Raw genomic sequence first — 15,652 nt, 5'->3', positions numbered from 1 at the left:
TTCCTCGAATAAACCCTGTTTGAAAGTAAGCAGCGCTCATCTCTTACTCGTCCGTGTCGCCATTTTGCGCTCTCAGGTCTACGCACCAACAAGCCCAGCTTCCAGTACTTCTTTTATTCCTCTCTCCCCCTCTGCAGGAAGTGGGATGCACCCACCGGTCGAAAGCGGGTCGGTGGCACCACCAGGGCCTCCAGGAAGAACATGTCGACGGGGCTCTCGTGCGAGCGGGACGCCAGGGCCAGCACGCCAAACAGGTGCTGCAGCAGGGGCCGCTCGTGCTTCCACAGCTGCCGCAGGTGGGCACGGGCCTCCACGGGCGTCAGGTAGGAGAGGGAGCCCCCACCCTCTTCCTCCTCCCCCCCCTTCTTCTGCCCCTCCTCCTCCTCCGGCACAAGGTCGTCCACCTCCTCCTCCTCATTGTAGCCCCGCCTGGACCAGAGACGACCGAGGCTCAGTACCAAGCCACCACACACATGTTGCTGCCCTGCTGCTGCAAATATGTTCAGCTGTCCGTCACCAAAAACTTATGAAGCAAGACATGACGTTGGGCACACTGCAAGTAAACGCACACTGCGCTTTGTGTGTGTGTATTCGTGCCTTCTTTTGTCCCATCCTTTTTGCGCAGTTCTGTTCAGCCACCAACAACTTATGCTGCAGGCCAGCTGAAGCAAAATTTCTCTACGAAGGCAGTCCTGGGGCAGACAAAGACAGGGAGGACCTGGACACAGCCAGCAGGGACTTCTGAATGATAAACAACATTTTCTGTCCACAGCACAGGCAATACGCCTCGCACAGCAGTACCGCTCATCCCTTGCCACCATTGCCTTCACGAGAGTTTTTGCATACATGGGGCTCAGCCTAGAACAACAGCACATTTCCAGGTAAAAGGTAAAAGGACATCTGCCGGCTTCTCATCTCCAAAATCTGTTGTGCTGTGTTGGGTTTTATGGCACACACGCAGCTAAGGCAACCTCTGTCACAAGTTTCAACACAAGCTTGTCTCACATACCGTATTTATTCGAATCTAGGCCGATAGTTTTTAAAAAAAAACGAGATGTAGAACTCTTATGTCGGCTTAGATTCAAGGACTTCGTTTCGAGGTTTCGTATTTGTAAAATACGAATAAATGTAGCACACAGGTGGCGCCCCTACAAAACGCCAACGAAAGACAGCACTGTAGCCGTTGCTATCCGTAGCCGATACTGATCAAAGCTACAGTGGCTGGAATACTGAAGTGTGTTTACCGCCAAGCGGCTCCTATGGGAACCACAGTACAGCCTCCTGATGCATCCGCGGGGTGGCACTCGCTGTCGTTTACACATCAAGCTGAGCGCATGGGAGGCCGATGTGCCCACGTTTTCAGCGCTCTTTCTGTCAATCTGAGTGGTTTCCATATGCTGCACGCTTTTTCTAGCTCGTTGAAAGTGTGCATGTGATGAGCCGGCGTCAAAGCCACTGTTTTGTGCCCGGTTGCACAACCGGGTACAAATCTTCCAAAGAAAAGCTGTCGATCTTTGGTGTGCCCAAGGACGAGGAGCTTTTTCTGAAATGGCAGAGGAATATCCCAAGAGCCGACAAGCACCTCGAACGGAACGCCGCTGTTTGCGAGCTTCATTTTGATCCTCAGTTTGTGTTACGTTATTTCGAACACAACATACAAGGTGAAACAGTGCGTTTGGAAAGAAGCAGACCAGTCCTTCAGCCGGATGCCGTTCCAACGAACTTCCCGAACGTGCCTAAGTATCTCTCCAAGCCCGTGCCCAAGAAGAGAAACCCAAAAGAGTGACTCGACCCCCAGGTCGTGCCTTCGAAGAGGCGGTGAACAGTTCCGCCGGCCAGCGATATTTCAGCCGATGTACCCGCGTCTCACGAGTTGGAGCTACCAAGAACTTTGGATGCCAGAAACGTCACCCTCCCATCGGATAAATGGGGAAAGCATGTTTTTTGTGAAGAGCCGCTAACAGTGTCGTATAGTGTGTGCCTGCCAGGGCCGAACATGGGTCTCCTTCATGCTCAGAAACTTTTGTTCCGCAGTGAGGGCTGTGCTGTCAAGCATCAGGTGTTCGTCCGGGGTGTGGAACTCGCGGCGATAGACGATGAATGTGATCCAGCGTCCGCCCTGCAGGAGGTTGATAGCATGCAGGTTTGCGCAGGAGCGGGGTTACTGACGGAGCTCTCCCATGTCAACTGCTCAAAAATGATAAAGTGGAGCGAAGGCTTCTATCATATACGGTGCAAAGGTGCAGTGAGCGAAAATGAGGTGCGGTGCGTCGCCTGCAAGTATTTGCGAAGGCTTCTAATTAATCATCAGTGCCGGGAAAAGAACCGAAATGTCAGGTATGATAACGGAAAGAAGTTGCGGGGCAAGAACCGAAGCAGTGAGACGTCTCAGAGCCAAAGTAAAAAGCTTGGATCGAACCATCGCTGAAATGAAGCAGGAGAATGAGGATATTGAAGAAAGTACTGAGCTAAAAAAGATAGAAAAGCTGCCACAAAAACAAAGAGTGGCAATCATGCAGTGTTTTGAGGCTGGAAGCCGCAAATCTGTCAAGGGGATGCGCTATAATCCAGAGTGGATGTTAGAATGCATTATAATGCACATGAAAAGTCCAAATCTCTACGAACATGTGCGAAAACAAAAAATACTTGTGCTACCTAGCCGCACTTGTCTCAGGAAGTTTATGAAGAAATACGAAAGCAGATTTGGATTCAATGCAGCAGTGCTTTGTGGCATATCAAGAAAAACGCGAGAGATGACTGAATTTGAGTGCCATGGTGGCCTCATTGTCGACGAGATGAAGCTTGCAGAAAACTTCGCTGTTGCAAGCAGCTCTGGTAAAGTGGACGGGTTTGTTGATCTTGGCCCCTACACTCCTGAGGCTGACAAGACAGTTACTTGTGACCATGGTCTCGTTACTATGTTTCAGCCCCTTTCAGGGTCATGGCATCAAATCCTTGGTATTTTTGCTTCTAAGGGAAATGTTAAAGCACCATTGCTCTCAAAGATTCTTTTGGAAGCTGTGCTGCTTTCTGAAAAAGCTGGTCTGAAGGTTGACTTCGTCACCTGTGATGGGGCGTCATGGAATCGGGCAATGTGGCGCAATTTCGGCATTTCAGCCAGCTCAAAAGCTATCAAACCATCGACAGCTCATCCTTGTGGAGATGACAGACGCCTTTTCTTCTTCTCCAACTTTCCACACTTAGTACAATGTGCCCGCAATGGCTTGTGTGTCCGCAATCAAGGCAGGCTTCAAAACACCAGAGGCGCATGTGGACGTATGGCCCATCAAGGTAGCCCATGACCATGACAAGTGTCAAGTGACATTAAAAGCAATGCCAAAAATAACTGATGTCCACTTGAGCCCTAATAACTTGGAAAAAATGAAGGTCAATTTGGCATTCCACCTCTTTAGCCCACAAGTTCTGCATGGGTTGTTTTTGTACAAGAACAAAATTGCAGATTCCTGTGACCACACTGATGCTACCACAAAATTCGTCACCTTCATGCATAATCTGATCGATGCAATGACATCAAGAGTGCCATCAAGCTCACTTTGGCCGAACTTGAAAAAAGAAGATATCTTGAAAAAAGCCCTTGCATACATTGATGAGTGGGAAGCGAACACAGGGCCTTCAAAGGCTGGCTTCCTGTCACCCGGTACTGCTGAGGGGCTTAGAGTAACTTTGAAAGCCACCCTGGAGCTCTTGGCCTACCTCAACGAAAAAGTTGGCTACAAGTACATTTTAACCTTGAGGCTTAGTCAAGATGCCATCGAAAAGCTTTTTGGCATAATACACCAATCTAATGGCTGCAATGATCACCCGACATCGGCCCAGTTCCTCACTGCCTTAGCTTCTACAACCTGGTAAAAGCTCCAAGCACCGGGAATTGTGCAGGCGGAACGCTCGAGGCTCTAGTTGGGACAGCTGAATTAGCAACCCATGTCGACACCCTGGTAAACTGGATGAAGCGTCTAGCATTCTCCAGACCTCTGCCACCTCATTAGCGCCCGATCACATATATCCAGAGCAAACAAGTGACGCCAGACTTGTGTACTACCTAGCAGGATATGTTGCACGACGAAAGGTCCCCGCAACAAAATGCCGAGATTGCTTCGATGCTCTCCTCACATCAGCAGAGAACGCAGAAAAGCAACTTTCATCTTTCATCATTCTGTGACCAAGGCGGCCTGCTGTATCCAACACGTGAGCTGTTTGCTTTTGTGAAGCACTGGAGGACTCTTTCACCATTTGGTTTAGTTGGAACAAGCTGCACAGAGACAGCATCACAGAGATTATGCAGCACATGCAACAAATGCCCCACGCTGGCTGCACTGCGCATAAGGAAGCACTGACAAGCAGCATTGTAAAGTTCTTCATCATGACACGTCTTCACTTCTACACAAAGTCCCTGAACAAAGACCGCACTTCCACAAGGGAGAAGAAAAAAACATTTGAAACTTAGCAGAACAACTTGAGGACCATGTGGAGATGCGCTTTCATATATGTGTTGTTGAATTTTCTCTGAAGCGTCTTGTATGCTACTAATCTATTTGAAACTAATGTGACATTAAAGAAACGTCTAATTACCATGAATTCTGTTATCAAGTGAATATTGTCACCGACAAACACAGCCGAAAAGCAGGAAGCACAGCATTTCCTAGGACGAAGCCCGCCGAACCGCCGAGCTCATGCAGAACAAAGACGACGCTCAGCCACGCACTGGGAGCCAAGGTTCGGCCACCAGGTGGTGCCGGCAGAGTGCCAGCAGTGTAGCATTGCCCCCCCCCCACTTTCAAGAGGCATCGACCCGATGCCCCTTGACGGGCAGAAAAAAAAAAAAATAAAGCGAAGGCAGAAAGTGAACGGCGCGAGTGTCTATGTGAAAAGGGGCTAACGGGAGTAATACGGCTTCAGTCACGCCACGTGGACTACTTCGGACGTCGGTTGTTGTGAGGACCGGACAGTTCCTTGAGGGAGCACCTCGTAGGTCACCGCGCTGAGGCGGCATAACACCTGGTAGGGACCAAAGTAACGGCGAAGAAGCTTCTCAGAGCGCCCCCGCAAGCGGATCGGGCTCCGCACCCAGACTTGGTCACCGGGTGCGTAAATCACTTCCCTGCAGCGGAGGTTGTAACGCTCGCCGTCGCGTTGTTGTTGGTGCCGGATTCGCTGTCGAGCAACATGGCGAGCGGCTTCGGCGTCACGAGCAAAATGGTTCACTACGAAAGAAGAGGGAGCAGGATCCAGAAGAAGCATGGCGTCCAGCATGGTCAAGGCTTCGCGACCGTGCACCAAATGGAACGGAGTGAAGCGTGTCGTTTCGTGTAGAGCAGTGTTGTAAGCGAACGTGATGTAAGGCAGTATCCGGTCCCAGTTCCCATGGTCATCGTCTACATACATCGAAATCATGTCGGCAATTGTCTTGTTAAGCCGCTCAGTCAGTCCGTTTGTTTGCGGATGGTAAGCTGTAGTCCTTCGATGGCTGGTGCCACTGAGTCGAAGTACCTCGCTCGTAAGTGCCGACATGAAGGCGGTACCCCTGTCAGTTAATACGACTGTAGGGGCTCCGTGACGAAGCACAATATTGTGAATGAAGAGATGTGCAACTTCGGCTGCGGTACCACGGGGAAGGGCCTTGGTCTCACAGTAGCGGCTAAGATAGTCAGTGGCAACAGCAATATACCGGTTACCCATGGAAGACGCCGGAAATGGGCCGAGTAAGTCCATGCCGACCTGTTGAAATGGGAGGCGTGGGGGATCGATCGGCTGCAGGAGCCCGGCTGGTTTAGTCGGCGGCGTCTTCCGGCACTGGCACTCACGACAGGTTCGGACGTAGCGGTGGACAACCGCAGCAAGCCTGGGCCAGTAGTGCTTGTGACGTATGCGCGCCAACGTGCGGGAAAACCCGAGGTGGCCCGAAGGAAGGTCGTCGTGGCACGCACGCAGAACTTCGTCACGAAGCGCTGTAGGTACGGCAAGCAGATAGGCAGTGTCCGTTGGGCCATAATTCTTTTTATAGAGGACACCATCGCGCAAGGAAAACGATGACAGCCCGCGCTTGAAGATTCGAGGAGGAGATGGAGCCGTGCCTTCGAGATACTCGATGAGAGGAAGCAGTTCGGCGTCGGCCCTTTGTTGGTGGGCAAGGGTGGACGCGGTGACAGCACCGAGAAAAGCGGAATCATCGTCGGACTCGCCCGTGGGGCAGGGAATAGGGGCCCAGGATAGACAGTCAGCATCGCTGTGTTTCTGGCCGGACTTGTACACGATGGTGACATCAAATTCTTGTAGCCGAAGGCTCCATCGAGCAAGCTGCCCCGAGGGATCTTTCAGATTTGCCAGCCAACACAGTGAATGATGATCGCTCACAACCCGAAATGGGCGGCCATACAGGTACAGACGAAATTTCGTAACGGCCCACACCACAGCCAGACATTCCTTCTCCGTGGTAGAATAGTTGACTTCGGAACGGGACAAAGTGCAACTGGCGTAAGCAATCACGCGTTCTAGACCATCCTGCCACTGAACAAGGACCGCACCGAGACCAACGTTACTGGCATCAGTATGTAGTTCCGTGTCGGCTTCCTCGTCGAAGTGGCCAAGCACAGGCGTACATTGGAGACGGGACTTGAGTTCCGTGAAGGCTCTTTCCTGGTCCTGCCCCCACAAGAAGGGTTCAGCGTCTTTCATCAGGCGGGTCAGAGGCTCAGCTAGCTTGGAGAAATTATGAACGAACCGGCGATAGTACGCGCAGAAGCCCAAGAAACGACGCAGGCTCCGTTTGTCTGTGGGCTTGGGGAAGGCAGCTATGGCGGCCGTCTTTTAGGGGTCTGGACTAACGCCTCGAGCACTGACAATGTGACCAAGAAACTTCAGCTGATGAAACGCGAAGTGACATTTCTCTGGCTTGAGAGAGAGACCAGCGGAACGTATGGCCTCGAAAACAGCACGCAAATGTTTCAGGTGCTCATCGAACGTGTCGGAGAAGATCACGACATCGTCGAGATATACGAGGCACGACTGCCACTTCGGTCCAGATAGCACGGTGTCCATCATTCGTTGGAATGTGGCAGGGGCCGAGCCCAAGCCAAAAGGGAGCACCTTAAACTCGTATAAACCATCAGGGGTAATAAAGGCCGTCTTCTCTCGGTCGCGTTCGTCGACCTCTATTTGCCAATACCCACTGCGGAGGTCAAGAGACGAAAAATAGGTGGCATAGCGCAGGCGGTCTAGAGAGTCATCAATTCGTGGCAGAGGGTACACATCCTTTTTCGTGACATTATTGAGGCGCCTGTAATCCACGCAGAACCTGAGGGTGCCATCTTTCTTCATGACGAGGACAACAGGTGATGCCCAGGGGCTCGTGGACGGTTGTATGACGTCGTCCTGGAGCATCTGTGTAACTTGGCGGCGGATGGCGTCACGTTCTTTTGAAGATACCCGATAAGGGCGCTGACATATTGGTCTTTGGTCAGCAGCAACGATAATTCGGTGCTTTGTAAGCGGCGTCTGTCGCACCTTGGAAGTTGAGGCAAAACAATCGCGGAAGGAATAGATGAGGTTTTCTACGCAGCGTTTCTGACTGGCCAAGAGGTGCGGGTTGACGTCGGTCGGGATGGCTGTAGCTGTCGCCTCGTCGTGGTCTGGCGTCGTGGACAAAGAACACTGCCTGGTATACCCTCCGAGCTCGTCAAAATAAGCGACGACCTCTGTTTTCGTGAGATGTTACGGTTCACGGGTAAAGTTTGTAACTAAGATGTCGGTGCGACCGTTGATAAGGTCTACTAGGCCTCGAGCTACACAAACTTGCCGAGCGAGTAGCAGCAACATGTTCGCTTCAGCGATGCCAAGGGTACGGGTGCTGCCATTACACTCGACTGTGACGAACTTGCTGGCTCGCGGAGGGATCGTTACATGGTCGTCACATAGGCGCAACATTACTCTGCAGGGCTCACTGTGGGTGTCAACGGCTCGCTGGGCAGAAAAAGATACCATGAGTTCCCGAAGGTCGATGACCGCACCATACTCTTGAAGAAAATCCATGCCCAGAATGAGTTCTTTAGAACAGTCACGTAAGTGAAAGTGAAAGTAAGAGGATTCTGGTGTGGGCTAGTTGGTTCATGCTTAATAAACAGATTCACAACAGCGCTACGGAACAAGGACACAAGGAACACGAAAAACACAGGACGGGCGCTGTAAAGTAAGACCTCGGATCTGGATGCGGCAGGTGCAGGCGCCGATCGGCGTCACTACGTGGCCACTGGCGGTACGAATCACGGGTCCACACCAAGGCGTCAGAACCTTACGGAGAGTCGTGGCGAGTTGACTGCTCATCACAGAAAAATCAGCGCCGGTATCGACGAGTGCGGTCACTTGATAACTGTCGGCGGTTACAAAAATTTCAGATGAAACTAATCGTTCACAGCACGTCAGTGAGGTCGTCGGAGAGGTCATCGGATCGGGTTGCCACCCCCCGGCCAGTAGCGCCGAATCGTCGGGTGGAGGCTGTTGACTCTGTGCAGTGGCGGCGGCTCTACCCCCGGAGGACGCCGTCTTCAGTTTTCCCGGCGAGGGGACGTGCGTCTGAACTGACCAGAGGTTGAGGGCCGACTGGGCGAAGCAAAGTGCCTCGGGGATGGCAATCGCGACTGGCGCTGCTGCGAGGCCGGGGGCAGCACGTGAGCAGCGAGGTACTCGTCGATGTCCTGCGGTCTTTCACCATAGCAAGGTCGAGGCGCGTCGAGCGGGAATCCTCTCAAACCCATACGCCGGTACGGGCAATGCCGCAGAATATGGCCAGGCTCCCCGCAGTGGTAGCAGAGCGGGCGGTCGTTGGGCGTGCGCCACACGTGCGCTTTGCTGATAGGAGGGCGCAGGTTCTGCTGCTGCTCGGCGGGGCGCAGGTAACGGTGGGATGGTCGAGGTCCGGCAACGGGGCAAAACTCTTGCGGCATGGGGGCAGGTCGGCGCAGGGCATCGCTGTAGGACATCACGTGTGGCTCCGGTAGTGGTGCTGGTGGTGCCTGCACCGCTCGCTGCATTTCGTCTCGGATGACGTCCCTGTAGAAAGTATGCTTGCCAGCGGAGCGTCCATGCGGAGGTGTCGCAGTTCTTCGCGGACAACGCTCCGTACAAGCTCTCGCAGCGCCTCATCCCCGGGGCCTGGCAAGGGCGCGAAGTATTGAGTGGCCGCTACATTTGCCTGACGGCCGTATTGGGCGCTCCGTTCCAGCAACGAACGTTCTATGCCGTAGCTTCCTTGGCAAAGGCGGCGACGGTTAGCGGAGGGTCGCACATGAGGCCAGCAGACAGCTGCTCCTTCACCCCACGCATAAGGTGCCGCACCTTTGTAGCTTCTGGCATGGTAGGGTCGGCCCGATTGAAGAGGCATGTCATGTCCTCTATAAACATGGCCACGCTCTCGTTAGACTGCTGTGACCTGGAGCGAAGGGCAATTTCAGCGTTTTCCTTCCGTTGGCTCGAGCTGAATGTGGCAAGCAACTCACGGCGAAAAGCTGCGCAGTTGGAAAACGACGCTTCGTGGTTCTCAAACCACGTTTTCGCCGAGTCGAGCAGTGCGAAATATACATTCAGCAGCTTCCGCTCGTCGTCCCACTGGTTGAATGCGGCCACACGGTCAAAATTGGCCAACCAGTCTTCTACATCCTCCAACCGGTCGCCGTGGAAGGATGGTGGGGGCCGAGGGGCGAGAAGGACGCACGGCGGGGCACTGCCAGAGGACTGACCTGTCTGGCTGCCAGTGGTGGATGTCATAGCTCTCACAGGCCTTGTCGGTAGCTCAAACTCGGGTTCAAGGCCTCGCAGGCGACGGCTCGTTTTGTGGACGGGTGTGGCGTACGCGGGTCAGGGAGAAGCGTCACGGCTGTCGTCGGGGTCAGCGTACATGGGATGGTACCCAGCACAGCTCCACCAAATGTCACCGACAAACACAGCCGAAAAGCGGGAAGCAGAGCGTTTCCTAGGACGAAGCCCGCCGAACCGCCGAGCTCATGCAGAACAAAGACGACGCTCGGCCACGCGCTGGGAGCCAAGGTTCGGCCACCAGGTGGCGCCGGCAGAGTGCCAGCAGTGTGGCAATATGAATTATTGTTCAGTGTAAGGCCACATTCTCACGCCGGTTTCTCCCTTGCTCCGTCGCCTCCGTCACGCCGGGAGCCGACGGAGGGGGCTGGTTTTGGACCGTTTTCCCCCCCAAATCGGGTGGCCGGTGCCGCCGGGTCCTGCTCTACGATTCCGTCAAGCGGCGTCGACGGAGCCCCGCCCTACGAAAAACGTACCAGTTATAGCGCGAGCTCGCCTCACATCACCCGCGGCTTGCTTGCTGCGACCAAGAGATGGCGCTGGCGAGCATCGGCGGCGGCAGCGGCGATGCGCGGGTGCGTGGGCAGGGAGAAAATAAAAAAAGCCTGCTCACTTTTGTACTCTCCGTCGGGAGATGCACGCGTCTTGCGAGTCTTGCGCCCTGAAAAGCACCCGCTGTCGAGGAACAGAGAGCAGATGACAGTTTTATTTCATATGGCAATATACGAGGTGTTCGAGCCAAAACGGGTCTCCGAATGAGCATTGTGTTTGCACTAGGCATGGGATATACGATAAATGATTTGTTTGTTTTTTTTTTCGGGAGGGTACCGAAGTGGGGGACGAAAAGACTGCTGCCGGGTTTAAAGCGAAGTGAAGGGGATGGCTGATGCAAAGGGGAACCATCCAGGTGAAGAAAGGGGTAACTGCGGAGATAACGAAAAGGGCAGAAAAAATCAAAATTGCGTTCACCCGTTGCTAGCTCTTCAGGCCCCACTGTTTTTATTAGCCGTTTAAATTGTTTTGCTAGCTCACTTCTTGAATGGTTGTATAAAGACCAATCTCTCAAGCCATTGATAACAAAGTTCATTACCACCCTACATATGTTCAATTTCGTGCATATTGGCCTGAATACAGTGACTGCAGCACTCATTTCTGCAGCGACTTTAAAAGTAGCTTGCTATACTCATATATATTTGTTTTGGTGCTGTACGCGTGGTGTTTCGCTGCGAAAACAGGGGAGTTCCGTAGAGTTAATAAACTAACTTCAAACTTTTTCCACCGCTTGCGAGATCGCATCGTTTTTTTTTTCTCCGATAAGAGCCCAGTGAACCGAAGCGCAAGCAGACAACAGACGACTTTCACGGCTACTTCGGCGTGTCCTACAGACACCACCGAGCAGCGTTTCTTTCTTTTTTTCGAGCGGAAGACAGCACAGACGGACAGAGCGGAAGACAGGCACAGACGTAGAGTCACATGGGAGCAGCGAGTGCCCGCCCAAACTGGTTTGCTGGTGTCCGGCGCCTCTTTCGATTAGACCACAAATCCGTTCTGTTGTGGCTGTGGTTCCCGGCTCCGTCGCCGCCGCGCCGGAGAGGAGGCGCTCGCTGCTCCCACGTGACTCTACGTCAGTGCCTTTTTTTTTCTTCGTCGCGAAAAAAAAAACGCTGCTCGGCGGTGTCCGAAGGACATGCCGAAGTAGCGGTGAAAGTCGTCTGTCGTCTGCTTGCGCTTTGGTTCGCTTGGCTCTTACCGCCGAAAAAAAACGATGCGATCTCGCAAGCGGTGGAAAAAGTTTGAAGTTAGTTTACTAACTATACGCAACTCCCCTCTTTTTGCAGCGAAACACCACGCGTACAGCAGCAAAACAAATATATATGAGTATAGCAAGCTACTTTTAAAGTCGCTGCAGACATGAGTGCTGCAGTCATAGTATTCAGGCGAATATGCACGAAATTGAACATATGTATGGTGGTAATGAACTCTGTTACCAATGGCTTGAGACATTGGTCTTTATACAACCATTCAAGAATTAAACTAGCAAAACTATTTAAACGGCTAAAAAAAACAATGAGGCCTCAAGAGCTAGCAACGGGTGAACGGAATATTGTTTCTTTCTGCTCTTTTTGTTATCTCCGCAGTTACCCCTCTCTCCTTTCTTCACCTGGATGGTTCCCCTATGCATCAGCCATCCCCTTCACTTCGCTTTAAACCTGGCAACAGTCTTTTCGTCCCCCACTTCATTACCCTCCCGAACTCCCTCTGTTCGTCATGGCCCACGGGCCGTGTTTTTTTTTTTAAAGATTTTTTCTACCTTATGACTCGCCTCTGAACTGTGCAGCCACATGTTGAGCCACCGTTTCAACCTCCCAGGCTTTTCCTGATTTGGGGTGTCTTGGGCTTGCGAGCTTCTCGTAGCATGCAAGCGGAGTGCTGCAGTCGGCGCTGTTTGTGAACAGGCTTTTCCTTCGGGGCTAAATGTGAACGAGTGTGTTGACCCGGCGTGCCGTTTTCTGTATTTCTCTGTGCGTGGAGTGAACCTCAGTTGTTAGCTACAGTGCGGCTGGCTGGTGTTCGGTGATAGTGCCAAAGCTCTGAAGTCGGAACATCAGCGGTTCAAAAAAAAAAAACGGGCGTGCGCAGAGACGCCACAGGACAGAACGAATACCGCTAGCGGTATTCAGGCAACAAACACGGCAAGGCTATTTCGTGTCAAAAAAAAAACGATTGCTTTCCAAAAAAAAAAAAAACATGGACGTCAGGAAGTTCTCTTGGAAAAGGTATTGGTGCTGTCTTTTCATTCTTCTGATTTCTTGAAAAAAGTGTCAATTTAAAAGTTGTAGGTCACTTTGACAAACGGCCGGCTAGAGTGTTCGCAACAAGGTATCGTCCGAGTAGTTTTTTCTTAAAGCTCTAAAAGATAGCGCATGAAATTCAAATACATAACAGTGGTGCTACTTGAGCATCCCAGCAAAAAAAAAAAATTATCGTATATCCCACGCCTAGTGAAAACACAATGCTCATTCGGAGACCCGTCTTGGCTCGAACACCTCGTATATTGCCATATGAAATAAAACTGTCATCCGCTCTGTGCTCCTCGACAGCGGGCGCTTTTCGGGGTGCAAGGCGCGTGCATCTCCCAACGGAGAGTAAAAAGTGAGCAGGCTTTTTGTTTTTTCTCCCTGCCCGCGCACCCGCTCATCGCTGCCGCCGCTCGCCAGCGCCATCTCTTGGTCGCAGCAAGCAAACCGCGGGTGACGTGAAGCGAGCTCGTGCTGTGACTGGTGCGTTCTCCGTGGGGCGGGGCTCCGTCGCCGCCGCTCGACGGAAACGTACAGCAGGACCCGGCGGCACCGGCCACCCGATTTGGGGGGGGGGGGGGGGGGGGATGGCCCAAAATCAGCCCCCTCCATCGGCTTCTGGCATGACGGAGCAAGGGAAAAACCGGCTGTGAGAATGTGGCATAACAGTAATCAACAGTTCCACCAGGAATGTACGGTAGGGTTTTATTTGCATGAAGCTAATCATATTATTTGGACGAGTCAAGCACAATGCTTACTTTACAATTAAATAATGATCAGCGCTCACAGAAACTTGGTTATAATTTCATACGCGTTGGAGGTCCACTTTATTTCAAGCCATTTCTTTAATAACAGTCAATTATCCGGAATGCGACTACTGCATTTATGCTGTGCAAAATTTTTGTACATAGAACTAGTGCACACGACCAGTCGATTTTTATGGGAAAAAGTCCGAGTGCGTCAAAGGCCCCATTCACGCCCGTAGCACGCGATGATTGCATTTGGCATAGTAATCTGAGCGGCAAAGTCGAATCGCGATAGAGCGTCACTATGCAGCGCATCGCTACTGTGCTCGGGCAATAACTAAAGCGCAACTACCGTGGCCGCAGTAAGCAAGTTTTATCGAACGGAAGCTGATGAAAGGCGCAGATATACTAAAGTATCGTCACTGCCATTGTAGCATGCAAGTGAACGAATTGCAGTCCGGATATACTATTTTAAGAACTGAAAGAACCACTGCAAACCGGCGTTTCTAGCGTGAAACGCGTAGCACGGCCATAGGAAGCGACGTGTAAGCAATCGCCAGCGCCGCCTCGCGGTTGCATCGCGGAAGCACACGTGAGTGGCCACGCCTTCGGCACACTTCCCTATTCCAGCCACTGTATCAAAGCACACATGAGCATTGGCTGCCATTTTGGCCTTGTTCTGTTCTCGTGCGGTGGCGTGAGCACATTCGCAGCAGTGAAGTTTTCGTACGTGGTTTTTATCACCAACACCATGGCACCAAACAGGCGGTGCCATTATAGTGCTGCCTTCAAGCGGAAAGTTATGCTCGCTGCAGAGCAGTCGTCAAATCTTCAAGCCGAGCGGGACTTCGGCGTGGATGAGAAGAATGTTCGCCGTTGGAGGGGGCAGCGTAACGAAATTTTTGCTTGCGCGGCAACGAGAACGGCTTTCACGGGCCCCAAGAAAGGCCACCATCCAGAAGTGGAGGTAGCACTGGCCGAGTTTGTGAAGACGCAGAGGTCAGCAGCACTTCCAGTGACCACGGAAGTGCTGCAAGCCAAAGCAAGAGAGCTGGCGAGAGAGCGAGGCAGTTCAAAGCCAGCCGGGGCTGGTTGCAGAAGTTCATGAGGCGCTTTGGCTTCAGCCTCCGACGTCGCACGTCCATTTGTCAAAAGCTGCCGGGCGACTTTGAAGAGAAGCTGATCTCATTTCAGCGATTCGTAATAAGGAAGAGGATGGAGCACGGCTACGCCGTAGGGCAAATGGGAAACGCTGACCAGACGCCGGTATGCTTTGACATGCCAGTGGCGTGCACCGTGAACGAAAAAGGTGCAAAGGAAGTGCAAGTGCGCTCGGCCGGATACGAGAAGCAGCGCATGACAGTAATGCTGGGCTGCACGGCGGATGGACACAAGCTGCTGGCGTATATAATTTTTAAACGGAAGACTCTTCCAGCTCGGGAAGTGTTTCCAAGAAATGTGATCATCCGCGCCAACAAAAATGGTTGGATGGCGAGCGATATGGTTGAGGAGTGGATCAGAATGGTTTGGCAGCGGCGTCCAGGAGCCCTCTTGGCCAAACGTTCCCTCCTCGTCCTGGACTCTTACCGTGGACACCTGACTGACGGTGTAAAAGTCCAAAGCCGGTACCGACGTCGCCATCATACCCAGCGGCATGACAGGCCAGCTGCAGCCTCTTGATGTGTGCCTTAATAAGCTTTTTAAGGATCAAGTACTACGTGGACTGGCTTAGTGAAGAGCGGCACGAGCTTACGCCAACAGGCCGAATAAAGCGTGCCTCGCTGGGAGTTGTAGCCACTTAGATAGCTGCAGCCTGGGATGACATCCCAGAAAGTTTGGTTGCACTTGATGGCAGTGAAGATAGTGCACTGTTTGAGGAGGCCAGCGATAAGGAAGTCAGCGATGATGATGACGAATGAGCGGGTTCCTGGCAATAAATGTCGTTTGCGTGCTGTACCTCTTGTTCACAGTTGTTTTTTCAGCCGGCCTACAATCGAGGCAAGTTTTTTTTTTTTCTGTGACCTTCAACTTTCGGGTCTCGGCTTAGAATCGTGGCCGGCCTAGATTCGAGTAAATACGGTACTTGTATTCCGGTAAATTGTTGTGCAATAATGGCATAGAGGCACAGCACCGCCCTCACACGCAAGAGGACAATTTCCCAAAGCATTAAAAAAAATTAAAAAGTGAGTGTTGTCGGATTTGCATAAACAGACCTAGTGATCCTAACCAACAATTAAACTATTGTGCTGAGCATTGCACACCGTCATCTTCAATGACTTCCAT

At 52.2% G+C, this 15,652-nt stretch overlaps 1 protein-coding gene and 1 pseudogene across 3 annotated transcripts in view; one reads left to right on the top strand and one right to left on the bottom strand.

Moving 5' to 3' along the window:
• Window positions 1-15,652, bottom strand: part of Polr1A (RNA polymerase I subunit RpI1) — a 155,302-nt gene that overhangs the window by 121,898 nt on the left and 17,752 nt on the right. For all 3 annotated transcript variants that reach the window (XM_089555725.1, XM_089555736.1, XM_089555731.1), the window contains one exon: window positions 156-429. In XM_089555725.1, coding sequence (XP_089411851.1) covers window positions 156-429 — 274 coding nt within the window. The remainder of the gene's footprint in view (window positions 1-155; window positions 430-15,652) is intronic.
• On the top strand, window positions 1,436-3,295 carry LOC149367462 (uncharacterized; annotated as a pseudogene).

This window comes from Amblyomma mixtum, chromosome 1 (assembly GCF_055824585.1).
Source record: "Amblyomma mixtum isolate Tamu chromosome 1, ASM5582458v1, whole genome shotgun sequence".
Taxonomy (NCBI): domain Eukaryota; kingdom Metazoa; phylum Arthropoda; class Arachnida; order Ixodida; family Ixodidae; genus Amblyomma; species Amblyomma mixtum.
The sequence above is the reverse complement of the archived record's forward strand: the minus strand, read 5'-3'. Positions and strand labels throughout refer to the sequence as shown.